Source organism: Pristiophorus japonicus, chromosome 9 (assembly GCF_044704955.1).
Source record: "Pristiophorus japonicus isolate sPriJap1 chromosome 9, sPriJap1.hap1, whole genome shotgun sequence".
In the NCBI taxonomy this organism is placed as follows: domain Eukaryota; kingdom Metazoa; phylum Chordata; class Chondrichthyes; family Pristiophoridae; genus Pristiophorus; species Pristiophorus japonicus.
This window is the reverse complement of record NC_091985.1, coordinates 170,897,278-170,923,568: the sequence shown is the minus strand read 5'-3', so window position 1 is coordinate 170,923,568 and position 26,291 is coordinate 170,897,278. Positions and strand designations below refer to the sequence as shown.

The 26,291-nt window shown below is 49.0% G+C and overlaps 1 protein-coding gene across 2 annotated transcripts in view; it reads right to left on the bottom strand.

Annotated features, from left to right (window-relative positions):
- Positions 1-1,813: 1,813 nt before the first annotated feature.
- Positions 1,814-26,291, bottom strand: part of LOC139273327 (uncharacterized protein C6orf118-like) — a 130,898-nt gene continuing 106,420 nt past the window's right edge. For both annotated transcript variants that reach the window (XM_070890122.1, XM_070890123.1), the window contains one exon: positions 1,814-3,945. In XM_070890122.1, coding sequence (XP_070746223.1) covers positions 3,853-3,945 — 93 coding nt within the window. In that variant the 3' untranslated portion in view covers positions 1,814-3,852. The remainder of the gene's footprint in view (positions 3,946-26,291) is intronic.

Below are 26,291 nucleotides of genomic sequence, written 5' to 3'. Positions count from 1 at the left end.
AGTACAACTCGACCAGTAAGCTGTCGCTTCCGGAAGTTTTATTTGTCTCGAAGGACCGGACGGCCTTTGTCAGCTCGTCCAGAGTTAACGGGTGGTCCAGACTCTCCCGCTTGCTGTCGTCTAATATCTCCGAAATAGACGACAGAAAAGACTGGGAGGCCGTGCGGTCTGTGGGCTTGACGTCGTACAGCCTGGCATAGAAGGATTTGCTGATCCTCAGCATGTCAGGCTGCGAATACGTCACAGAACCATCTTCTTGCTTTAGGCTGGTGATCACAGAGCTCCCCCTGTGTACCTTTTGGAAGAAGAAACGCGAACACGTCTCATCCTGCTCGACAGAGCGGACTCTGGAGCGGAAGATGATCTTGGAGGACTCTGAGGCAAAGAGCGAGGCTTGCTGGCCCTTCACCTCTTCGAGTTCCTTCGCGACATCGACCCCCATCGACTGCAGCAGGAGCTGGTTTTGCATATTTGTCTGGAGTTGGAACAATTCTCTCTGTCTCCCTCTCACCTGCTGAACACCTTTGAGGATGAAGAACCTCTTGATTTATCGTCTTGATTGTTTCCCACCAGTGCATCGGGGAATCGCAGTGGGGCTTTACGGTTCTCCAACCTTTGTAATCCCTCTTGAGTTCCTCAATGTTTTCCGGAGTCAACAGTTTCACGTTCAGCTTCCATATCCCTCTGCCAGCTTTCTGGTTTTCCTGTGGGCGAGTCGGCCAGTAGGAGGCAGTGGTCAGAGAAGAACACCGGCGTGACGTCGGTGGATCTGACCTTGAGCTTTGTGGGACACAAACAGGTCGTCAATTCTGGAACGGACGGACCCGTCTGGTCTCGACCAGGTGTATCTGAGCGGTGCTCCGTCTGCAGGGTTGCTGAAGACGTCGCACAGCTTGGCATCTTTTACCGCATCCATCAGGAGTCTGGACGTGGTGTCCAGTTTGCTGTCGGCTCTGCTGGATCGTCCAGCCGCATCGATGATGTAGTTGAAGTCACCGCCCAGAATGACCGGCCTGGACGTTGCCAGCAGCATTGGGAGCTGCTGGAAGAGGGGCAGCCTCTCGTTCTTGAGAGCTGGGGCGTAAACATTAATTAACCTGAGAGGGGAGTTTTTGTACATTACGTCTGCTATGAGGAGGCGGCCGCCCACCACCTCCTTAACTTCGGTGATGGTGAAGTGGCCTCCCTGCAGCAGAATGCCCAGGCCGGAAGCCCGGCTGACGTTGCCTCCTGACCATATGGATGGTCCATGGGCCCACCATCGTGACCACTGCCAGTAACTGCTGAAGTGCGGCAGACCGCACTCCTGAAAGAACAGCAGGTCCGCTTTGACCTTGGCGAGGTACCCCAAGGTGGAAACACATCGCGTAGTAGATTTTACACTACGCACGTTAATACTAGCAATTTTTAAATCCATTTTAAGGCTATTTTTTACAGTTTCAACATTACGATTCACATAAATTGTCCTTTAAGTGCTTAATGGCCATTTCTAGCATGCATAGGTTATTACTATCATGGTCTACTACACCTGGGCTGGCGTGCTCGTCATCCTCTGCCGTGGGAGTGTTTCGACCAGGGGACTGCTGTAGTGCTGCGATAAAGTCCGATATGTCCTCTCCACTGTCCTCGCCTGGTGTTGGTGGTTCCTTCTTTTCATAACTCACAGCGTTCTCGAGCTGGTGTGCTTCGATCGCTGCGTCGCTCCTGGTATTCCGGAGATGGGGTTGTAGATTCTTGGATTCTTTTCCTTCAATCTGTTTCAGCGAATACACTGAGGCGAACACCAAAGGAGCTTGTAACAAAGCAGTCTTTAATATTATGTCTCACCGGCCGAGACTTATCAGACAGAAGGAATACTCTCTTGATAGAGCGCACCCACTTCCTACGGACAAGTGTTGTTACAACATAGAGGCGCATCATTTATACAATTTCAGTACATAATACAATTGAAAGACATTTAGTTCACCCTAGCCTTTGTGATCCCTCCTTCCCTTTGTCCACTCATTAGCCGATACCTGGCCTTCTTTGCCCAATTAAATACGGGCAAGTGATTACAGCATCTGTTTCTCACAAGGAGCTTTCTCACACATTGCTTGTAAATGTTACAATTATGTTACAATTATACTGGCGTGACTAGTAACTAAGACCGTGAGAAAGTCTGTTAATTGTGCTGATGTTATAATATTTGCAATCTGACATTCTTTTAGTTATTTTCCATTACTTATATATTTTCATATATCCAGTTCACTTCACTGTCTTTATTGCTTATACATTTTCACATATCCATATTCCCCCCCCTTTTATCATTCCATGATAACACTTAGGATCATTCTAGGAGTATTGCATTCATCCGTTCACACTCTATTTCCTGAATCATATTGTTGTTATTGTCGAGTAGTTCTTTAGTTCGTTGGATCATAACCCAGGAGCCCTTGACCACAAGAGGGTTTGCTAACCTTGCCATCATTACTTTACAACAGAAGTTAAGGCAACCAACAATCAGACAACAGGTAATTATTACTACGATGAGAATAATTGCCCCATGCATTAGATAGGATCTCGAAGATCCACCTAACAGCCAATCAAACCAGCTAGATCCTCTTGCTGGCGTGGATAACTTCTTCACCTCCCTTCTTATGTGATCAGCGAGATTGGTTATGTTTTCTGAACTATCGGGGATGTAAGTGCAACATTCAGATCCTATCATGGCACACGCCCCCCCTTTCTCAGCTAACAGGTAATCGAGGGCCATTCGGTTTTGTAATGTTACGGTCCGCATTGCTACCATTTCAGCTATGATGCCCTCCAGAGCTTCAGCAGTATTGTTAGCTATCTGTTCCAATATCATCTCTAGGTTCTCTACTTCATCCATGAGACGTCTTATCCCGATTGGGAACATCATGACTCCAAAGAACTTGTCGGTGGGGGTGATGGCTCGCTTGTATCGGCTGGAGGCATGTGCTTCTGCCAGGGTACGTACTTGCCGCACAAATGGCACCACATATCCCAAATAGCAGGACCCTGTCCATCGCCTAGGCAACCAAGGATATGCCTTATGACCGCACACGAAATACGTGCCGTTAAAAGCTGCTTTCTGATATATTGCTTCCGGGTCCCAGGACTGGGCCCACAAACCTCCACCTGTGTTATCCGGAAGGTGAGAGAGGATGGTGACTCGTGCACCTGTGGTGATGTTGAGACTGTGTGGGCAATTGCTGTACCCTATGATATGTCCCTTGTTACTGGTGTCATTTCGGGTTAGACATATGTCCCCAGTTGACCTCCCAATCCCTGAGGTATTGGTCAGGGCTATGAATGGGGGTTCCTTTTCACGGTTGTAGATTGGTTGGTACCATCCCTGAAATGTCTGACTGATAGGATCTCCAACACTCTTCCACTTGGTGACCTCCCCGTGGTTGTTCACGTGTTAACGGTATGATACTCCTCCTGATCTTCGTGATCCCTCTTTTGACCCGCCTTTCATCTCTCGTATTTGTATTGGCCCCCCTCCTCTCATGATAGTCTGGCTCTGAATCCATCTGACAGTCTCAGTTCGGGTCAGTGGAACGGGGCGCAAAGGAATTCCCCCTTTGGAATGTAGAGGGATATGTGAACACACCCAGCACGTAGAAAAGTTCCCATTTTGCGCATAAACATAAGACATGTACAAAAAGGTGTTTACATGGAGCTCTCGCCTCTGTCTCCCTTCCCATGCGTCGGAACTGTCATATATCAACACTATTATACAGACTGTGGCAAACAGACATGGTTTCATCTTTTGGCTCAGAATTCAAATAAATAGTCCAATTTTGCTGATTAATAGAGTTCAGTTTTCTCGTCTCTCTTCTCAGTTCACTGTCGGTGTAGCTGGCTGTCTATCACTACGGTTAAAAGTTCACCAATTAGGATGTCGACGGCCTTGTTCAGCTGTGGAGAAGAGGAAATCTGGAACAGAAACAGGAATTAGAATAACCAGTAAAATAGGTTCATTCGAGGGTGGTGAGCTTGTAGTGGTGCAGGTGAACCCAGGCACTTTTCCTCTCAACCTTGGCTGCAGTGGGGGTAGTGAGTAACACCTGAAAAGGCCCCTCCCATCGTGGCTCTAATCCCTTCCGAATCCATTTCTTAATCAGGACATACTTCCCTGGTGCCACGAGGGATGATTCGGGTAAAACTGGGAGGTCGAGGTGAGCATCTCGAACCTGGTTGTGGGCTATTCGCAGAACCTGAGTCAAGGAAAGAATATAGGCGGTCATCTCCTGAGTCATGTGGTGGAACTGGACAGTGGAGGGGCCATTCTGATTCCAGGGGGTCCTAAGGGGTCTACCATAAATGACCTCAGCGGGGGTCAGCCTAGCCTTACTAGTAGGAGTAGTGCGAATCTGGAATAGGGCTATGGGAAGGAGTTTAAGCCAATTGAGTACGATTGATGCTACCAGTTTTGCAAGCTTGGTTTTAAGAGTTTGATTAGCACGTTCAACTAATCCCGCAGCTTGGGGTCGGTAGGCACAATGCGGCTGCTGGTTAATGCGCATCTGGGAACAGAATTCTTTGTTAACTTGGCCAATAAAGTGAGGGCCATTATCGGAACTCAGTCGCGCAGGGATACCATATCTAGGAACAATTTCCCTCATTAACACTTTAACAACAGTTTGAGCCTTTTTGTCCAGGGTAGGGTAAGCTTTGATCCATTTGCTGAACACATCCACTATTACTAACACATATTTGTAACACTGAACCCTTTGCAACTCAATGTAGTCCAACTGCAAGGTCTCAAAGGGACCTTCTGGTAGGGGCGTCTTACCCCAATCACAGGGGACTCCCTTCCTTGGATTATGCTGTTGGCAAACAAGGCAACGACTACTGATGTTCTGGGCCAATGCCTGGAGTCTAGGGTGCCACCAAGTAGCCAAAAGCGTATCACTTGTTGCCCTTGCTCCACAATGAGTAGCAAAGCGCATACATTCAATAACCCACAAGGCCAACTCGTCAGACATGCAAGTCTGTTCCGCGGGAGTGGTCCAGAGTTTAGAGACATTGCCATAAGTACATCCATAATCTTTCCACACCAGTTTATCTTTTTTAGGAGCATCCTCCTGTGCTTTAATGACATCTTGGATGGTTGGCATTGGTTTTTCCGAGGCTAACTTATCCTTTGCAGGATTTTTAGTTTGTCTCATCATTCTGGGCACTACCATTTGTTGTCCACGAGAGGCCTGTTTGGCCTCTTGGTCAGCACAGCGGTTTCCTATATCAACCAGAGAGTTTCCGGTAGTGTGGGCGGTACATTTGACAATGGCAATGCGCTTAGGGAGCATGAGGGCTTGCAACAAGTCAGATACTAGCTGCTTATGGGATACCTCATTCCCATTTGAAGTTAGGAATCCCCTATTTTTCCATAATTGTCCGAAATCATGGGCTACCCCAAAGGCATACCCAGAGTCAGTATAGATATTGACCTTGAGGTTTTTAGCCAAGATACAGGCTCGGGTGAGGGCGAATAGTTCAGCTTGTTGGGCGGAATAGGCGGCAGATTCCAGGACCTAATTCTCCTGGTCTACTATGGCGTATCCCGAATTTCGTCCGCCTTCTGGGTCAATGGAAGAGCTTCCGTCAACATACATAATACAGTCAGGGTCCTCCATTGCTACATCAACTAAATCCTCCCTGACCGAGGTAGCTTCTTGAATTAAAGATAAACAGTCATGACTCGGTTCTTCCTCATCTTGGGGTGGCTTGGTAAGAAAACAGGCCGGATTAATGGCAGTACAGTGTCGAAAGGTCAGCCTTGGATTATTTAGTAGGTAGATCTCATATCTACTTTGCCTGGCCATGGTAAGATGTTGAGTCTGCAGTTGACCCAAGAGGGCAGCTACGGAGTGAGAGGTGTATACAACAATATCCTGCTGGAGGGTAAGGTTGGCGGCAGATTGAAGGCTATTGTAGATGGCAGTTAATATTTGAGTACATACGGGGTGTCCCAAGGCAACAGAGTCTATTTTAGAAGAGTAGTAGGCAACAGGTCTATGCTTATCCCCGTGTTTCTGAGTTAAGACAGCGGTAGCACAATCTTTCAAGATCGTACAATACAGTTGAAAGGGCCGGTCATAGAGGGGCCGGCCCAAAGCCGGAGCTTGCAGCAGGGCTGTCTTTCGTTCCTTAAAGGCTTGGACGTCTGCGGTTTCTATTTCAAAGTTGCCTTCCTTGGTAGTGTACGGTGTGAGTTGCTTGGTCATCAAGGCAGCATTAGGGATCCAGGATCTACAGTAATTTATCATCCCCAACCACTGCCGCATTTGTCTAGCCGTGCTAGGGACTGGAAACTGGCAGATGGGTTCGATTCGACTAGCCTCCAAGGCTCGGTGGGTGCCTGATAAAATGATCCCAAGAAATTTGACTTGAGACTGGCCAATTTTGACCTTTGACGGGGAAACTATGTATCCCAGGGATGACAAGTAATTCAGTAACTGATTAGCATCCTCCTGATTACTTGGTTCATCTGCGCTGGCTACCAGTAAATCGTCCACATACTGAATCAAAGTGGATCGCTTAGTCAGCGTGAGAGGCTGTAACTGTCTCTGCAGGCTCCTTGAGAATAAGGTCAGGGAGTGGATGAACCCTTGAGGAAGTCTAGTCCAGGTATATTGCTGTCCCTGGTAAGTGAAGGCGAATAGGTACTGACTTGCCTGGGCTAGCGGCAAAGCAAAGAAGGCATGTTGAAGGTCTATTATAGCGAAGATCTTGGCGTTTGCTGGGATTATTGACAGTATCTGTGCTGGGTTGGGAACCAGAGCATGCAGGGGCTGGACGATAGCATTGATAGCTCGAAGGTCTTGAAATAAACGTTATTCGTTTGGTCTGCCTGGCTTAGGGACTGCCAGTATAGGAGTATTACACGGGGACTGGCATGGACCAAAATCCCCTGTTCCACTAGCCCCTTAATCAGTCGGTGGATACTCGGTATTGCCTGTGATTTCAGTGGGTACTGTCGGATAGAGGGCCCGTCCACATTGCCCTGCACTGGGAACTCAATCGGATCAATGGGAGTATAACCCACTTGGGAGGGGTCCTCTGCCCACACATGAGGATCCACATAGTCAGGTATGCCAGAGCCAGTATGATGCTGCAGAGTCGTTAAGACCTTCTCGGGGTCCCCGTGGAATTGGACTGTTCGGCCATGTTTTACAATTTGCACATCCCGGCTGGTAGGGTCAGCCTCGTCTATAGCCTGGCGCACCATAACTCCCAAATCTTTAGCGTGGTGAGGAGGTAATACTTCACGAGTAATATGTGATGCCACCGTTGGGGGCTGTCTCCACAGATTCTTTGACAATGGCAATGTGCTTAGGGAGCATGAGGGCTTGCAACAAGTCTACAGGGTGTGCTGGGCGCTTCGCTGCTCCCGTTATCCCGGAGCTGGTCTGCGTTGGTCGCTGGTTCGATCTCGGTGTTCCGGAGCTCGTGTGCACTGGGTGCTTCGCTGCTCCCGGGTTCCCGGAGCAGGGCTGCGCTGGTCGCTTCACTGCTCCCGGTCGCCTGTGGCTGTGGGTTGGCGTATTGCCTCTTGATTTGGTGTCGGTGGTGAGAGGCTTTTTCTCGCCTTTCCTCATCAGACGAGCTGCCGCCGCTGCTGTCTGTCGAGGTTGGTAGCCGCCTCTTCCCTGTCGTTTCCGCAGGGGCCCTTGCTCGCCTGTTCTCCTTACGCTTGTGGGCCTTTTTCTTGTCGGTCTCCCATCCCGCTTCATCGTCTGCTGTCTCCTCGTTCCTGGACTCGGTGCGCTGGGGGAGAGCTTCGCTGCTGGCTGCTGGTGTCTCACAGCTCGCCGTAGCAGGGTTCTCTTCCTCGCCGACTTGTTCCAAGTCCACAGGGGTGTTGGTCAGGGGGAGGGTGTGGCTCCCCTCTGGAACGTTGTGTTCCTCAGCTTCCTCCTCCTCTGGTGCAATGTTCTTTGCTGCCTGCGCATAGCTGAAGTTGCGCTTGGGGCAGTTTTTGTAAAGGTGCCCAGCCAGGCCACAGAGGTTGCAGCGCTTGGTCTCCTTACAGTCCTTTGTCTGGTGGCCTTGGTTCTTGCAGTTTCGGCAGATGACAGTTTTGCAGCTTGCCGCCACATGGCCTGCCTTCCCGCAGGTGTGGCACACGTTGGGTTGGCCACCATGTAGCCCCGGCTTCCTCCGATGGCAAAGCTGGAGGGGGGTGCAGGATGGTTCCGCTGGCGTCCACCTTCATGGTGACCTGGATCTGGCGCTTGCTGGTCAAAATCCCGTGCAAGTCTTTCACGTCGCTGCTGTTTCCTGCCCCATCGACATACCTGGCGAGGAATGTCAGCACATCAATGACCGGGATGTGGGGGTTGTACATTTGCACTGTGATAGTGCGTCTTCTCTGCGACGGGAGGGTGAACAGTGGCTCCCAAGTTAGCACTGAGCGCAGCGGTTCACTCGCCTCCTTCAAACCCTTCAGGAACTTCAGGCAGAGGGTGATGGTTCTGAAGGTCACGTCGAAGTAACCTCTCTTCGGGAGGTCCTGCAAGGCGAAGATGTCGGCGACTTTCATGCTGCATGTTCCCAGCAGGATTTTCTTCACGAACAGGTCCCGGTTGATCGTTGTCTGGCCCTCCACTTTCTTCACTGTCACTCGGATGGTGTTTCGGACTCCCTGGTTCGCCGCTCGGTTGGCCGCCACCCGGGTTGCGGATTCCTCCTTTCGATGTGTATTTTGGCTGAAGCCTTCAATCTGTTGTGGTGCCAGTCCGGCACCTTGGGCGGCCTCCGGGCATGCCCCTTGACGGGCCTCCAGGCCCGCAGAATGGTCGGTCGACATGCAGATTTTCCTCTTCTCTCCAATTGGCGCCTGGCCCAAGCCAAAGGCCAGAGCCAGCAAAACTGGAAAAACAAGTTTCTGCAGTCAGTCAATTTGCACAATCAACAGACCCCGGGGGGAGCAGACCGGGCCCACTGGGCTGGCGTGGTCGTCGTCCTCTGCTGTGGGGGTGTTTCGACCAGGGGACCAGTAGCGGATGGGCCTCACCGACCGGGGACAGGTGGATGGGCCAAGCCTGGTCGTTCTTTTGCGAGGCCGAGTCCCTCTCTCTTCCTTCGAGGTGTCGTCAGGTCCCCTTGTCTGTGTTCTTCAAGTGTCGCCAGCTCTCACCTTTATACCCGGTTCGGTTTCCGGCCTTTTTCGCGCCCAAACTGAATCAGTGTCTCATTGTTTGAGTCAAGGTGGGGATGAGGTGTTGCACCGAGGTGTTGGCCTCTCCTATTGTCTTTATGTACATGGGTAATGGGCTGGTGATAGACCCTCCTCCTTGATTAGATCCAGGTAAGCTGTCCTTTACAAAATGGGCCGAGTATTCCCTATTGGTCGAGGATTTCCCTGCTTCTGGCCCGGCTCGATTCACTGATTGGCTGGCCCAAGATGCACTTTCCCGGGATTGGCTGGCTTCTCAGCCTGCCTGTGACCCCCGAATTCACATAGTGTCTGGCCACAGACATATTTCCCAGCCTGCCTTTCTTCCTGCGGCTTGCCTTGGCCAAAGTTCGATTAAAAGGGTGCATGGAATGGTCCCATGCTCTATTTCCTTGTTATCGGGTGCCTTTTTTTTTGTGTAGCACTAGATTTTTGACCCTTACACTACGCACCTGCTTTTATCAGACGCAAGAGTTTTGAGGACATTTGCTGGGCAAGATATGGGTAAATCTTCAATCCTGCCCGTAGAAATGTCCTGGCTGCCGAGATGCGGAGGATCTGTCGAGCTCTAGCTTGACAGATCGGAAAAGTCGGTTTTCCGAGCATGCACATTGTGCGCTGAAAACCGGCTTTTGCGATGTCTTCCCACGTCCGTACACACTCCGTACGGACCCAGGGAGGCCGGGATTTCTGGGCCATTAGGAAAGTCAACACGTGGCTAAAGGAGAGGTGTGGGAAATAAGGGTTCCATTTCATGGGACACTGGCACCAGTACTGGGACAGGAAGGAGCTGTACCGCTGGGACAGGGTTGTGTCTGAACCGGGCTGGGACCACGGTGCTAGCGGAAAGGATAACTAGGGCGGTAAATAAGACTTTAAAATAATAACACTGGGGGAGGGAACTGCTGGAAATTACAGAAACTTACAATAAATGAAATGAGGAAAAGAGAATAAAGGAGAAACTAAAGGAGGGAATAAGGATAACGTGAATGGTCCGAGATGGGCTAAAATCACCGGGCATAAAGGTAACTACTAAAAAGAGAGAGTGTAATAATAAATAAAAATAATTTAAACTGTTGGTACAGCAATGTAGGAAGTATTCAAAACAAAATGGACAAACTGGATGCAGTGATTTGTAGAGGGGATCTGGATATAGTAGGGATGACTGAAATATGATTGGTAACTAAATATTGTGGATATAGCACATTTAGGAAGGGAAGGAAGGAGGCGAGATGAAGTAGCTGTACTAGTTAAAAATAATATAATGACTGTCAAAAAAAAGGAGTAACTAGCAGTAAAATAGATACAAAATCCATAAAAGATAACAAGGGATTTATCACCGTAATATGGGTTTACTCCATTGCCCACCTTTGGCTCGTTTGCCGTGAAGGAGCTCCGAGTAGAGCACTTGCTTTGGGAGTCTCGTGTCGGGCATGTGGACAATGTGGCCTGCCCGCATTGTCCGCATGAAGCTGATCGAGTGTGGTCAGTGCTTCAATGCTGGGGATGTTAGCCTGGACGAGGACGTTGATGTTGGTGCGCCTGTCCCGGATAAAGTGTAACATCCCCACCAACACCTGGGAGTCCCCGGCCCAAGACTGCCCTAAGTGGAGGAAGTGCATCCGCGAGGGTGCTGAGCACGTCGAGTCTCATCGCCGAGAGCATGCAGAAATCAAGCGCAGGCAGCGGAAGGAGCGTGCGGCAAACCTGTCCTACCCACCCCATACCCTCAATGACTATCTGTCCCACCTGTGACAGTCTGTGGCTCTCATATTGGACTGTTCAGCCACCAAAGAACTCACTTCAGGAGTGGAAGCAAATCTTCCTCGATTCCGAGGGACTGCCTATGATGATGATGATGGGTTTACTATAGACCATCAAATAGTGGAAGGGAATTGGTGGACGAAATATGTAGATAAATCTATGAGGTGAGTAGCAGATATAGAATAATAATCATGGGAGATTTCAAGTATCCCCAGATAAACTGGCAGGAATAAATAACAATAGGAGAAAGAGGAATGGAGTTTTTACAGTGTGTCTACAGGACACCTTTCTCGCTCAGTCCGTTAAGATGTCCAACAAGAAAAAAATCACTGCTGGATCTTGTAATGAGTGATGAACGAGAACAGAGAGGAGAAGTAAGAGTAGGAGAGCATCTTAGTAATAGTGATTACAACACAGTAAGGTTCACGAGTAGGATGGAGAGTGACACAAGTCGGACAAAGACTAAGGTCATAGATTGGAAAAGAGCAAATTACGAGGAAATGTGGGTGGAACTAAAGAAGGTAAACTGAGAGAAAATCTGAAAAAACAAAGACAGAAAAACAATGGGGAATCTTTAAAGGTAATCAACAGAGTTCAAGAGAAATGCATTCTACTAAACGCTGAACACAAGCAAGCTAATGATGGGGCACTGTAGATGAATAAAGAACTAAAGGGAACATTGAATCTAAAGTAAAAGGCGTACAAGAAATGCTTAGATACGGAAGGAGGACAAAAGCAAATAAGAATTTAGTGGAGAAGTTTAAAAAAAACTATCTGGAAGGCAGAGGAAAAATTACAAAATTAAATTATTGAGGAATATAAAAAGAAATAATAGTGCGCTATATCTAACAAAAGTAAAATTAAATTAGGGATAGGGTCACTACAGGATGAGCAAGATAAACTCACAGGTAATGACAGAGAACTGGCAGAAGCATTGAATAACCACTTCGCTTCAGTTTTCACTGAAGAAGACACTTCACTACAGGATGGTCTTAAAAAGATTACTACAGTGGGGATAGAAAGGGAGAAAATAATCGACAAACTAGTAAAACTAACCGAGGATAAGACCCCAGGTCCAGGTGGTATGCACCCACGCATACTCAAGGAGACTGGGACAGAGATAGTGGAGAGCTAATGTTGCTCCTACAGACAGAAAGGGAGGTAGAACAAAGCCTGGGAACTATAGAACAGTCTGCTTAACATCAGTGATAGGAAAGATACTGGAATCTACACTAAAAGAAATGATAGAAGAGTATCTAGAGCCAGAAAATATAACAAAAATAGTCTGCATGGATTCTGGAAGGCTAATTCATGCTTAACGAACCTGATAGAATTTTTTGAAGAGAAGGGTACTTAAAACACTGTGCACAGTTCTGGTCTCCATACTATAAAAAGGACTTTGAAGCACTGGAGAAAGTACAAAAAAGACTTACATGGTGGTACCAGAACTGAGAGGTTACAGCTATTGGGAAAGAAAGAAAGACTTGCATTTATATAGCGCCTTTCACGACCACCGGACGTCTCAAAGTGCTTTACAGCCAATGAAGTACTTTGAGTGTAGTCACTGTTGTAATGTGGGAAATATGGCAACCAACTTGTGGACAACAAATAGCAATGTGATAATGACCAGATCACCTGTTTTTGTTATGTGGATTGAGGGATAAATATTGGCCAGGACACCAGGGATAACTCCCCTGCTCTTCTGCAAAATTGTGCCATGGGATCTTTTATGTCCACCTGAGAGAGCAGGCGGGGCCTCAATTTAACGTCTCATCCGAAAGACAGCAGCTCCGACAGTGCAGCACTGCACTGGGTGTGTCAGCCTAGAAGAATGTGCTCAAGTCTCTGGAGTGGGACTTGAACCCACAACCTTCTGATTGAACAGGTTAGGGTTTTATTCTAAATAATACTTCATTAGTTATAAACTGCTTTGGGACGTCCTGAGGTTGTGAAAGGCGCTATACACAAGTTTCTTTCTTGACAAATTTTAACAATCACTTTCCCACTTAGTCAACAGGCCCAGAAGACAGTTTACTCAGGAAAAATTGGGAAAAGTGGAAAACTCATCAAGATAATTCCTGCAAAGCAGATTGCATCGACACCAAAAGGTTCACATCAAAAATACAGAAAGAATAGTTCAAAGTATAGGAGTTGGATTGGAAATAATCTCAATTCAGTGGGTTGAAAGGGATCCACGCCCAGGTTAACTGATTGGCAGATCAAAGTGTGAATCAGCAGTGGGACATATTTAAAAACTAGGGGCTGGATTTTCGGTTCTGCTGATTTCGGGGCGGTAATGGGGGCGGGGCAATAAAGTTAGCGCCCGGGAACTGTTTGTGCCTCAGTCAGCAAAATTGGTCAGCTGGGCCCTGAGTGTGGGGCGGGGCACTAAGGGCGGCGTTACACACCTCTCTCTCTCAGGGAGCTCGGCCGGCAGAGCAAGGGAAAATCCTGAGCTAAAGAGAGGCCTGGGGAGAAAAAAAACTGAAAAAAACCCACCAAAAACATTCCCAATAAATAACGCATGCCACCACAACATAAATTGTAAAAGAAAAAAAAAAAACCAACCACACTTATGTGAGGTAGACATTACTGACCTCACTGCGACCACCACAGCTCAGACCGCCAGCTTTCACAGGCGTTCTCAGCACGGCGCTACGGATCGGGCGGGAGACAAAAATCGAGCCGGTGTCGCAACCAGGCGCGTGCACACCGGCTTGGCACTTCCGGGCGGTAATGCTCGACAGTGCCTGTCAAAACTGGCACGAAAATCCCGGCGGGGCGCTGGAAGCTGGCTGTCCACCCGGAAGTGCTCACCGCTGTCATTGTCACCCCTCTGGGGCGCTAACAGGGGCGGCAGAAGTCCTAAAATCCAGCCCAAACTGAATAAGTTACAGCTCAAATGCATGTTAAAGGCACGATATAAATGTTAAGGTCACTCAATGCAAGTTGTTGCTATCATTGTGAAGGAGCTCTCAGAATTGTACAGTACAGAGAGAGGATCTCATTTTGAAATTCAGTGATCTACATACACGTGCAAATTAAACTCCCACTCAAAATTGCTACAGTCATTTCTGCAAAGTTGCTTTTTTAAAAAGAAATATGCGCATACATTTAAATCAACAGAGGTTTGAGAGAATTCCAACATTATGGGGTGCACTTTACGTGGGAAACTCGCGGTCCCATTACTCAGAGATAGTGGCATTTTTACTCTCAGCAGGATCCATGAGCTCTTTAATCATGTGCTGTAAATTCCTAAAATAGAGAGTGATGCATGGATTAGAAAAAGATTTAGAACCAACCCATTAAACTGCTGGTCGACCAAGTTTTCAGCTTATTTTTATTAACACTAGCATAGTGTTATAGATTCTCTGCATCTCCAAAGCTTCCGTGGACATGAGAAGTTGCTTGCTCAGTAAGCAGCAGTCCTAATATCATTTTACAACTGTGATATTGGTCTCACCAACTAAGGACATGGGTTTCAGAGGGTGATGAACAGCTCACTTCCTTCCACAGTTGTAAAATATAAGTTCATTTACTTCTTGTCACTGTAATGTACGCACCAGTGAGTATGCTCACAGGTTTGTGGAGCTGTTGAGTTGTGAGTGGCTTAGCCAGTCACGTGATGTTCACACGACTCAATAAAACCCCAGCCAGTTGAGTTCGGGGGATCCACGATGGGGCAGGTGACGGTGAGCCTGGTGGATGAACTGGTAATGTGTCGTGTGATTGTTAAACCAACTAGTTCTTAATAGCAATGTGTTGCTATGAATTCTTAAGCCAAGAGCCCATGAAGCAAATACATTACAGTCACCATACTAGAAATTTAGGCTAAAATGGAGACATTTTTAAAACTCTCGAGGCACACGAGAGGGGCACAGAGAATGAACGGTGAGGCCCGATATACTAATATTGGCCATTATCAGTTCGTCAGCGAAGAGGAATGAAAGACCTGGTCACTGCGATGTTACATTGACTAACGGTTTCTTAATGTTAGTAGGTTCGTTTTGTGTTGAAAATTGCCCGTTTTGAATTGGTAGCTGGTGCTGGTTGCTTTGCAGTGGCCAGCTTAGAATTGAAGAAGAAATTCCATTTACAGTGGCTTGCGATTAAATAGCTTAGTTCACATTGGTAACTATTAACATAACAGGATACAGTTATGGGATCACACGAATGTACTCATTGCACAAAGCTTCTTTCAACAGAAAGGCTTATACATCATAAAGTTAGTTCTATAACCTGACTACCAAACTGACCCGTGGCAAAATCTACTGAGTTAACTGACTCTAATGTACAAATACAAGCAAAAATATATAAGATGGATACTCACTCTCTAACATCTTTGTTCACTTTATGCTTAGTAAGGGCTCTTTCAATATAATTTTCAAAATCCGAGAAATGGAATGTTGAAAGATTTAATGTTTTTTATTTTTACTCGTGAATAAAACACTTTAAGTAAAATGTCAATTATAAACCATATTATAGAAAAAAAGGAACTTGCATTTATCCAGCAGCTTTCGTGATCTCAAGATGTCCCAAAGCACTTTACATCCAGTTCAGTATTTTTGGAGTGCAGTCATTGGTGTAATGTAGGAAATGTCACAGCCAATTTGCACACAGCAAGCTCCCACAAACAGCAATGTGATAATGACCAGATCACCTGATTTGGTGATGTTGGTTGGGGGATAAATATTGGCCAGGACACCGGGGATAACTCCCCTGCTCCTCTTTGAAATAGTGCCCTGGGATCTTTTACTTCCCCACTTGAGAGGGCAGACAGGACATCAGTTTATCGTCTCATCCAAATGACGGCACCTCCGACAGTGCAGCACTCCCTCAGCACTGCACTGGAGTGTCAGCCTGGATTTTGTGCTCAGGTCTCTGGAGTGGGATTTATAATAGCTACATAAACTGAAAGAAAGGATTCTGGTCGCATTTTCATAAAAAACCCAGAAATAGTTCATCCAATGGACGAGTTGTGGTAGAGAACATGAAAATTAGCTTAAAAGAGAAGGATATTTAAGGATCCATTTTTTGCGAGCTATCACTCCTGGCATTGGCACTTGGGTGATAGGAGTGTAAAAAATGGAGAATCGGGCACAGGAATCAACTCAGCCAATTCTTCAGTGAGTAAAATGAAACATTAGGAAATTGGGAGAGCTATCTCCAGACCAGTCTGTTGGTCCGTGCTCCCATTGAGTGAGGTTCCTCACTGGGATTGTCGGCATTGAATTGCCTGCGTCGGCCCAGAAATGTGCCCATTTTCCCGATATCAAGATACGCCAGAATTTCCTGCCAATCAAATGAGAATACGGTCGAACATAAAAATGGGCGTAAACAATCAAAGCAGCGAACACATACCACATTCTTTAAATATTTCATTCAAGTTCCAACTCATTCAACCGTTATTCCCGCACATTAGGTACACGTGTTTAAAAACCTGCAATTTGGGAAGCTTTTCAATTTTTATTGCGACTTATACTTATGCCATATAAATGCGTAAAACTCGATTTGCTTTTTGAAAACTCTCCAAAAATTGGGATAAACCAGAAAAATAACTGATTCCTGCTGCACCTGAAAATCTCGCCATAATTTGAAGAGAGGCTCTAAGCAAGTCCTATTGCAGGAAACTCCCGCATGAGGCTCGGTGACCTGGGGCGGGACCATTCTTATGGGCGGTGAGGTGTTCTGCAGAAGGATTGATGGAGGACATTTGTACATCATGTACTTACGCCCAAAGTTCCGCAATTTTTTGGGCCAGGTAATTGGTTTGCGCTCCGGTTACGTGTGTCAGAGCCTTTGGCCGCTATCAAAGGAGCAGCTCTCTGGTAAATCTCAGACTTCAATATCCAGGGGATTACAGAGGGAGGTGGGGGAGGGGAGGGGGGGGGGGGGTCGGTACATTGAAACAAAAGTGGAGCCAAAATCTGCAACTTGCTTTTTTCCCCCATTTTCGGGGAAGGCCAGCATTTATTACATCCCTAGTTGCCCTTGAGAAGATGGTGATGCGTCTTCATGAACCTCTGCAGTCCGTGGTGAAGGTGCAGTTCGGTAGGGACTTCCAGGACTTTGACCCAGCGACAACGAAGGAACGTTGATATGTCTCCAAGTGAGGATGGTATGTGACTCAGGTAGGGAACTTAAAGGTTCCTATGCACCTGCTGCTCTTGTCCTTCTAGGTGGTAGAGGTCACGGGTTTGGGAGGTGCTGCAGAAGAAGCCTTGGTGTGTTGCTGCAGTGCATCTTGTAGATGGACAAACTGCAGCCATGGTGCACCGGTGGTGGAGGGGGTGCCGATCAAGCGGGCTGCTTTGTCCTGGATGGTGTCGAGCTTCTTCAGCACTGTTGAAGCTGCACACATCCAGGCAAGTGGGGAGTATTCCATCACACTCCTGACTTGTGCCTTGTACGTGGTGGTTGGCTTTGGGGAATCACGAGATGAACCAGTTGCTGCTGGATACCTAAACTCTGACCTGCTCTAGTAGCCACAGTATTGATGTGGCTGGTCCAGTTAAGTTTCTGGTCAATGGTAACCCCCAGGATGTTGATGGTGGGGGATTCAGCAATGGTAATCCCATTGACTATCAAGGGAATGTGGGTAGACTCTCTCATGTTGGAGATGTCCATTGCCAAGCACAATTCTTTTTGATGAAAACAAAATCTTATTAAACCGATTTCATCAACTCAACAGGATAAACTCACCAATGCTTCCCAGCTGGCCATTTTGGAAAAGACTACCAGTGCCCAGGTGAATTCCAGTAACAATCTGTCTTTCTGGTGTAGCATGCAACACTAAGTACCGCTTTGGGCGTTGTACTGCAACCAACCAAGCATGGTTTATTTTTCACACAGCTTACTGACTGCTTCTTCCACTGAGCAGAGAGCAGCAGCCGGCCAAGATGAAACCAAATAGAACATACAGTTGTTTGCAAAAGCTAAATGCGCAAAGCAGATAGCTGTTCCATTAATGCACCTATGTCCAATAGAAAGTGCAGAGCTTACTGGAAGAGCTGTGTAACTAACACCTGACCCCGCTGTCTCGCTGCCTGAACTGCTGCACACCATCGCCCTTTCTAGTCCTCCTTGACTTGATAGTGCTTCACATCCAAATCCACGGTGAAGCCTCTATCCATGACAATATCGTGCAATGTATACAATCATAGAATCGTTACAGTATAGGAGGCCATTCGGCCCTTCGAGCCCGTGCCGGCTCTCTGCAAGAGCACCTCAGCGAATCCCACTCCCCGCCCTTTCCCCACAACCCTGCTAATGTTTTTGCCTTCAGGTACTTATCCAATTCCCTATTGAAAGCCGCGATTGAGTCTGCCTCCACCACCCTCTCAGGCAGAGCATTCCAGATCATAACCACTCGCTGCGTAAAAAAGTTTTTCCTCATGTTGCCTTTGGACCTTCTGCCAATCACCTTAAATCTGTGTCCTCTGGTTCTCGACCCTTCCACCAATGGGAACAGTTTCTCTCTCTCTACTCTGTCCAGACCCCTCATGATTTTGAACACCTCGATCAAATCTCCTCTCGATCTTCTCTGCTCCAAGGAGAACAATCCCAGCTTCTCCAGTCTATCCACGTAATTGTAATCCCTCATCCCTGGAACCATTCTCGTAAATATTTTCTGCACCTTCTCTAAGGCCTTCACATCCTTCCTAAAGTGCGGTGCCCAGAATTGGACACAATACTCCAGTCGAGGCTGAACCAGTGTTTTATGCAGCTTCATTATAACTTCTTTGCTTTTGTGCTCTATGCCTCTCTGTTCCTGCATCCCCTTTAGAATTGTACCCTTTAGTTTATATTGCCTCCCATCGTTCTTTCTACCAAAATGTATCATATATAGTTATAACTTCGCCAACCTTCTCTGGGACAAACAATATGGCAACCTCTGACTATCTGAATCATTGCTTAGCACCCCAAAGTGTTGAGTAACCCTGGTTTGCCCATGTGTCCCATTGTATCTGTTCTCTGCTGCTGTGTGTCAGTTGTGCATAGGAGTCAACTGCCATGGTTGTACCATATTGCCCTCATCGCCAAGGAGCCATCACTCCACACTTTCGCTTCGAAGTGTTGTGTGATGTTAAATTAGTTCAAACGCTATGCATAATGCACACTCTCTGAAAAGTGCACGGTTTCTGGTGAGGGTACCATCTGCACAGTAATGAACCAATTGCTTTTGCTATTTAAGCATGTCACAGGGTCGACACAGCAATGGTTACATGTACACAGCAATCGTCCCCTGTTCTTCGACAACGCGAATAATGTAATAAAGCTATAGCTCCCTCTGCTGCTGAAGTGCAGATGGGTGCATGTCGAAACAGGGCTTGAGTTACCTTCTTAATGGAGTGTTAGATTGCTTAGCTGATGATTCCTGCTAGGTTCCCTGTGGGTGTTGGAAGGTAGAGGGAGACAAAAGCTGAGAGCAGCAGCAAGCTTCACTGCCAGTGGTATTGAAGGGTGGATGATTGATGGCCCTGTAAATCTTTGTACACCAGGTGTCACCTCTCAGTGTCACCTCTCGGTGGCTCTGCAGAGTCTGAGCCTTGTTATGAAAGCTTCCTTCTACTTGCACTGATTCGAAATACAAAAAATGTATAACATGGCAACTCCGATTGTACAGCTTTGTAATACAGGTTCGACCTCCCGAATCCGGCAACCTCGGGACCGAGGCCGAGCCAGTTTTCGTGTTTTTCCAGACTTCGAAACATCTTTCTGACGTCACGAATCCGGAAAGACCCGAGTCCAGGTTCGGATATTTCCGGATTTCAGAACTTCAGAAGGGGGTGGGGGGGTGGTTGCTTGCCGAGGAGTTGTTCGGGTCGCTGGCCCCGTCGATGAGGTCATTGGGTGGGGCCTTGCCACCGAGGGCCTGATCAGGCGGGGTCCCACCTCCGAGGGCCTTATCGGGCGGGCCCTCGCCACCGAGGACCTGATCGGGTGGGCCCCACCACCGAGGGTCTGATCGGGTGAGGCCCCACCACCGAGGACCTGATCGGGTGGGCCCCACCACCGAGGACCTGATCGGGTGGGCCCCACCACCGAGGACCTGATCGGGTGGGCCCCACCACCGAGGACCTGATCGGGTGGGCCCCACCACCGAGGACCTGATCGGGTGGGCCCCACCACCGAGGACCTGATCGGGTGGGCCCTCACCACCGAGGGTCTGATTGGGTGGGCCCTCACCACCGAGGACCTGATCGGGTGGGCCCCACCACCGAGGGTCTGATCGGGTGGGGCCCACCACCGAGGACCTGATCGGGTGGGGCCCACCACCGAGGACCTGATCGGGTGGGGCCCACCACCGAGGACCTGATCGGGTGGGCCCCACCGCCGAGGACCTGATCGGGTGGGGCCCACCACCGAGGACCTGATCGGGTGGGCCCTCACCACCGAGGGTCTGATCGGGTGGGCCCCACCACCGAGGGTCTGATCGGGTGGGCCCTCACCACCGAGGACCTGATCGGGTGGGGCCCTCACCACCGAGGGTCTGATCGGGTGGGCCCCACCACCGAGGGTCTGATCGGGTGGGGCCCCACCGCCGAGGACCTGATCGGGTGGGCCCTCACCACCGAGGACCTGATCGGGTGGGCCCTCACCACCGAGGGTCTGATCGGGTGGGGCCTCACCACCGAGGGTCTGATCGGGTGGGGCCTCGCCACCGAGGGTCTGATCGGGTGGAGCCTCACCACCGAGGACCTGATCGGGTGGGGCCTCGCCACCGAGGACCTGATCGGGTGAGCCCCACCGCCGAGGACCTGATCGGGTGAGCCCCACCGCCGAGGACCTGATCGGGTGAGCCCCACCGCCGAGGGTCTGATCGGGTGGGCCCCACCACCGAGGGCCTGATCGGGTGGGGCCCTGCCGCCGTGGAGGAGTTCCTTGTCTGGCCCGAGGTAGGTGGGGTTGGGCAGCAGAGGTAAAGGGGACGGAGGGGGGCCGGGGCGAAGTCGGTTCGCCGAGGCAGGGGGAGTCCAGATATCAGAACATTTTCCGGTATCCGGACGACCCCGCCACGGATCGGCCCGGATTCCGGAACTCAGGATTTTGGAGGTCGAACCTGTAGTACAGTTTTTGCTGGTTGTTTAAAATTTCTTTCTGTTTTTTTTTGTGTGATGGGGATGTGAGTGTTTTTAGCATTCCAGGCACCAAGCATGTGCATCAAATAAGCGCAGCCCGTGAAGCTCCCTCTGCTCTGCTCAGGAGGCATGCTGCACACCCAGCCTCAGAACAATCTATGGCTGCACCAAGGTGAGATTTTCCTATTCCTTTACCAGCCGTCTGAATGCCATTGTGGTACATACACAACCCCTCTTCATCCTCCTTTACCTCTGCTTCACTCAACAAAGTCAACTACTCCATCCCTTCCCTCCATTCCCTCTCTGTGGCACTGCCCTAATGTAGTTCCAATCCCAGCTGGACCGATGCAGCAAGCACACCCCCTGCAATGGATTTTTGGTCCACCTACAAGGCTCCATCATCGGCCCCCTTTTTTGCCTCATCTTTTCTTTGGTGACATCAACTCATCGGCACGAGGTCAGTTTCCACGTGTATGTTGACGGTACCTGCTTTTCCAATTCTGCATCACTCCTGACTCGTCACCCACCAATGTGGCTTCGTTGATATCAAGTGGATAAGCGCCTTGCGACATTTTTATAAGTTATAAAAACAAGTCGTTGTAGTTTAAAGAGCAAAAATTGCCTTCAATTCAACACAGGCAAGACCAAAGCTTCCACATAAAGCTCTGCACCTTATCACCTGACATGGTCCCTATCTCTCACAACTCACTCAGGTGGAGCATCATAGTATGCAGGCTTGGTGGCCTATTTAACCGAGTTGAGCTTCTAATCCCACATCCTTGATGTTGTGTATCTGTAAAGCATGCACTCCCATGTTCTGCCACCAGGGAGCACATCCCCTGAAGTCCCAAGGGATCCCAGCATCCCTTGGGAGCACTGTATATCAGCCGGCCCCTAAGGCCTGTTCCCAACTCTGGAGTGTCTTATTAAAGACTGAGGTCACTGTTACTTTAACCTCCCTATGTGCAGTCTCATCTGTGTTCGGAACACAATAACTGGCGACGAGTATACGAATCCAACGCAAAGATGCAGCAAACTGTGGACATCCTGGGGAAGTTCTCGGAGGGTTTGGACTGGGAAGCCTATGTCGAACGGCTAGACCAGTACTTTGTAGCCAACGAGCTGGACGGAGAAGGAAGCGCTGCAAAAAGGAGAGCGGTCCTCCTCACAGTCTACGGGGCACCGACCTACAGCCTCATGAAGAATCTTCTGGCTCCGGTGAAACCCACAGATAAGTCATATGAGGAGCTGTGTACACTGGTTCGGGAGCATCTTAACCCGAGCGAGAGCGTGCTGATGGCAAGGTATCGGTTCTACATGTGCCAGCGATCTGAAAGTCAGGAAGTGGCGAGCTACGTCGCCGAGCTAAGGCAACGGGCAGGACAATGTGAGTTTGATGGTTACCTGGAGCAAATGCTCAGAGACTTTTTTGTACTGGGCATTGGCCACGAGACCATCCTACGAAAACTTTTGATTCTCAAAACACCGACCCTCAGTAAGGCCATTACGATAGCACAGGCGTTTATGTCCACCAGTGATAACACCAAACAAATCTCTCAGCACACAAGTGCTAGCAATGTTCATAAATTAACTGGAACTGTGTTTGCGAGCAGAAATGTACAGGGCAGAAATCACGAGTCTGCAACTGCCAGCAGGCCTCAGGTGACCCAGATGACTCTGAGTCCGCAACAAAGGATGAATGCAAGGCAATTCACACATTGTTGGCATTGTGGAGGCTTTTATTCAGCTTATTCATGCCGCTTCAAAGGGTAGGTTTGCAAGAGCTGTGGAACAATGGGACACCTCCAACGAGCTTGCAACTCTGCAAAACCTGCTAACCACCATGTGGCAGAGGAACATGCTGAAATACATGGGGTGCACACATTTTCGATGAAATGTCCACCTATAATGCTAAATGTAAAATTGAATGTAGCCATGAAACTGGACACTGGCGCTAGCCAATCCATCATGAGTAAAAAGATGGTTGAGAGACTGGGGCATCAAGGCACTCAGACCAGCCCTGAGCCCCATCCATACGAAACTGAGAACGTACACCAAAGAGCTTATCACTGTCCTGGGCAGCGCCATGGTCAAGGTCATCTACGAGGGCACAGTGCACGAACTGCCACTCTGGATTGTCCCGGGCGATAGCGCAACACTGCTTGGAAGGAGCTGGCTGGGTAAAATCCACTGGAATTGGGATGACATTCGAGCGCTATCACATGTCGATGAGGCCTCATGCACCCAGGTTCAAAACAAATTTCCTTCCCTTTTTGAGCCAGGTATTGGAAACTTTTCTGGGATGAAGATGCGGATCCATTTGGTCCCAGAGGCACGACCCATCCACCACAAGGCGCGAGCGGTACCTCACATGATGAGGGAGAGAGTGGAAATCGAGCTGGACAGGCTGCAATGCGAGGGCATCATCTCCCCAGTGGAATTCAGCGAGTGGGTCAGCCCGATTGTTCCAGTACTCAAAAGTGATGGCACGGTCAGGATTTGCGACGAATAGAAAGTAACTATTAATCGTTTCTCACTCCAGGACCAATACCCGCTACCTAAGGCAGACAACCTATTTGCGACGCTGGCAGGAGGCAAGACGTTCACCAAGCTCGACCTGACTTCGGCCTTCATGACGCAGGAGCTGGAGGAGTCTGCGAAGGGCCTCACCTGCATCAACACGCACAAGGGACTGTTCATCTACAACAGATGCCCGTTTGGAATTTGGTCAGCTGCAGCGATCTTCCAGAGAAACATGGATCTGGATATGGGGAAAAAACAAGTAATTGCTTTTGAGAAAGCCAGAAATATTTTATGCTCCAACATGCTGCTTGTATTGTATAACCCGTGTAAAAGACTTGTGCTAGCATGTGATGCGTCGTCGTACGGAATCGGGTGTGTATTACAACAAGCTAATGTTGCAGGGAAGTTGCAACATGTCGCCTATGCCTCCAGGAGCTTGTCTAAGGCCGCGAGTGCCTGCAGCATGATTGAGAAAGAGGCGTTAGCGTGTGTGTTCGGGGTAAAGAAAATGCATCAGTACCTGTTTGGCCTCAAATTTGAGCTGGAAACCGATCACAAGCCCCTCATATCCCTGTTCGCTGAAAACAAGGGGATAAATACTAATGTCAGCCTGCATACAAAGGTGGGCACTCGCGCTATCAGCGTATAACTATATCATCCGCCACAGGTCAGGCACCCAGAACTGTGCGGATGCTCTCAGTCGGCTACCATTGCCCACCACGGGGGTGGAAATGGCGCAGCCTGCAAACTTGTTGATGGTGGCGCAGCCCGCAGACTTGTTGATGGTCATGGAAGCGTTTGAAAATGATAACTCACCTGTCTTGGCCCACCAGATTAGGACTTGGACCAGCCAAGATCCTCTGCTGTTCCCAGTAAAAAACTGTGTACTGCATGGGAGCTGGGCCAGCATCCCTGTTGAAATGCAAGAGCTAATCAAGCCGTTCCAGCGGCGAAAGGACGAGCTGTCCATTCAGGCAGACTGCCTGTTGTGGGGTAACCGCGTAGTGCTACCCAAAATGGGCAGGGAGACGTTCATCTCGCATCTCCACAGCACACACCCGGGTATAGTAATGATGAAAGCGATAGCCAGATCCCACGTGTGGTGGCCCGGTATCGACTCGGACTTAAGAGTCCTGTGTACGGCAATGCAGCGTATGTGCTCAGTTGAGCAACGCGCCCAGAGAGTCACCACTAAGTTTGTGGTCCTGGCCTTCCAGACCATGGTCGAGGATCCATGTCGACTATGCGGGTCCATTTCTCAGTAAAATGTTCCTGGTGGTGGTGGATGCTTTTTCAAAATGGATTGAATGTGAAATAATGTCGGGAAGCACCGCCACCACCACCATTGAAAGCCTGAGGGCCATGTTTGCCACCCATGGCCTGCCTGACATACTGGTCAGTGACAACGGGCCAAGTTTCACCAGTGCCGAATTTAAAGAATTCATGACCCGCAATGGGATCAAACATGTCACCTCGACCCTGTTTAAACCAGCCTCCAATGGGCAGGCAGAGCGGGCAGTACAAACAATCAAACAGAGCCTCAAACAAGTCACAGAAGGCTCACTCCAAACCCGCCTGTCCCGAGTACTGCTCAGCTACCGCACGAGACCCCACTCACTCACAGGGGTGCCCCCAGCTGAGCTACTCATGAAAAGGACACTTAAAACCAGACTCTTGCTGGTTCACCCCAACCTGCATGATCAGGTAGAGAGCAGGCGGCAGCAATAAAATGTAAACGATGGTCGCGCCACTGTGTCACGGGAAATTGATCTGAATGACCTTGTGTATGTGCTAAACTATGGACATGGTCCCAAGTGGATCGCGGACACGGGATAGCTAAAGAAGGGATTAGGGTGTTTGTAGTCAAACTGGACAATGGACAAATTTGCAGAAAGCACCTGGACCAAATGAGGCTGTGGTTCACAGACTGCCCTGAACAACCCACAGCAGACACCACCTTTTTCACACACCCAAAGGATCAACGACACCACGCCGGACCAGGAAATTGAACCCATCACACCCAACAGCCCAGCAAGGCCAGGGTCACCCAGCAGCCCTGCAGGGCCAGCCCAGCGAGGGCACAGCCAACACACCAGAAGAGACATTTGTACGGAGGCGGTCCACCAAGGAAAGAAAGGCTCCTGACTGCCTCACCTTGTAAATAGTTTTCACTTTGACTTTGGGGGGGCGAGGAGTGATGTGTATCTGTAAAGCATGCACTCACATGTTCCGCCACCAGGGAGCGCATCCCCTGAAGTCCCAAGGGATCGCAGCATCCCTTGGGAGCACTGTATATAAGCCGGCCCCTAAAGCCTGTTCCCGACTCTGGAGTGTCTTAATAAAGACAGAGGTCACTGTTACTTTAACCTCCCTGTGTGCAGTCTCATCTGTGTTCGGAACACAATACTTACCACCACCAAAACTGCCGCAACATCACCCACTCTGCCCCACCTCACCACCAAGATACTTTTCCCTTCCCCAGGGACTCCACCTTGACATAGTGGGAAGGCTTGTGAATTCCGATAATCCCGAGAGCTATGCTGGTAGGAGTTAAACTCCTGGTAGGGCCATCCAAGCCAGACAGGTCGAATGGTATAAGCCAAACTAAAGGCAGTCCACTGGCCCCTCCTGATCCAATGACCTGTCCAAGTAATAATGCCTTTCATTACAGAAACAACCCAGAGGCATGACGAGCCTGTTAGAGATTTGAAAATATGAACACCAACTGTGGA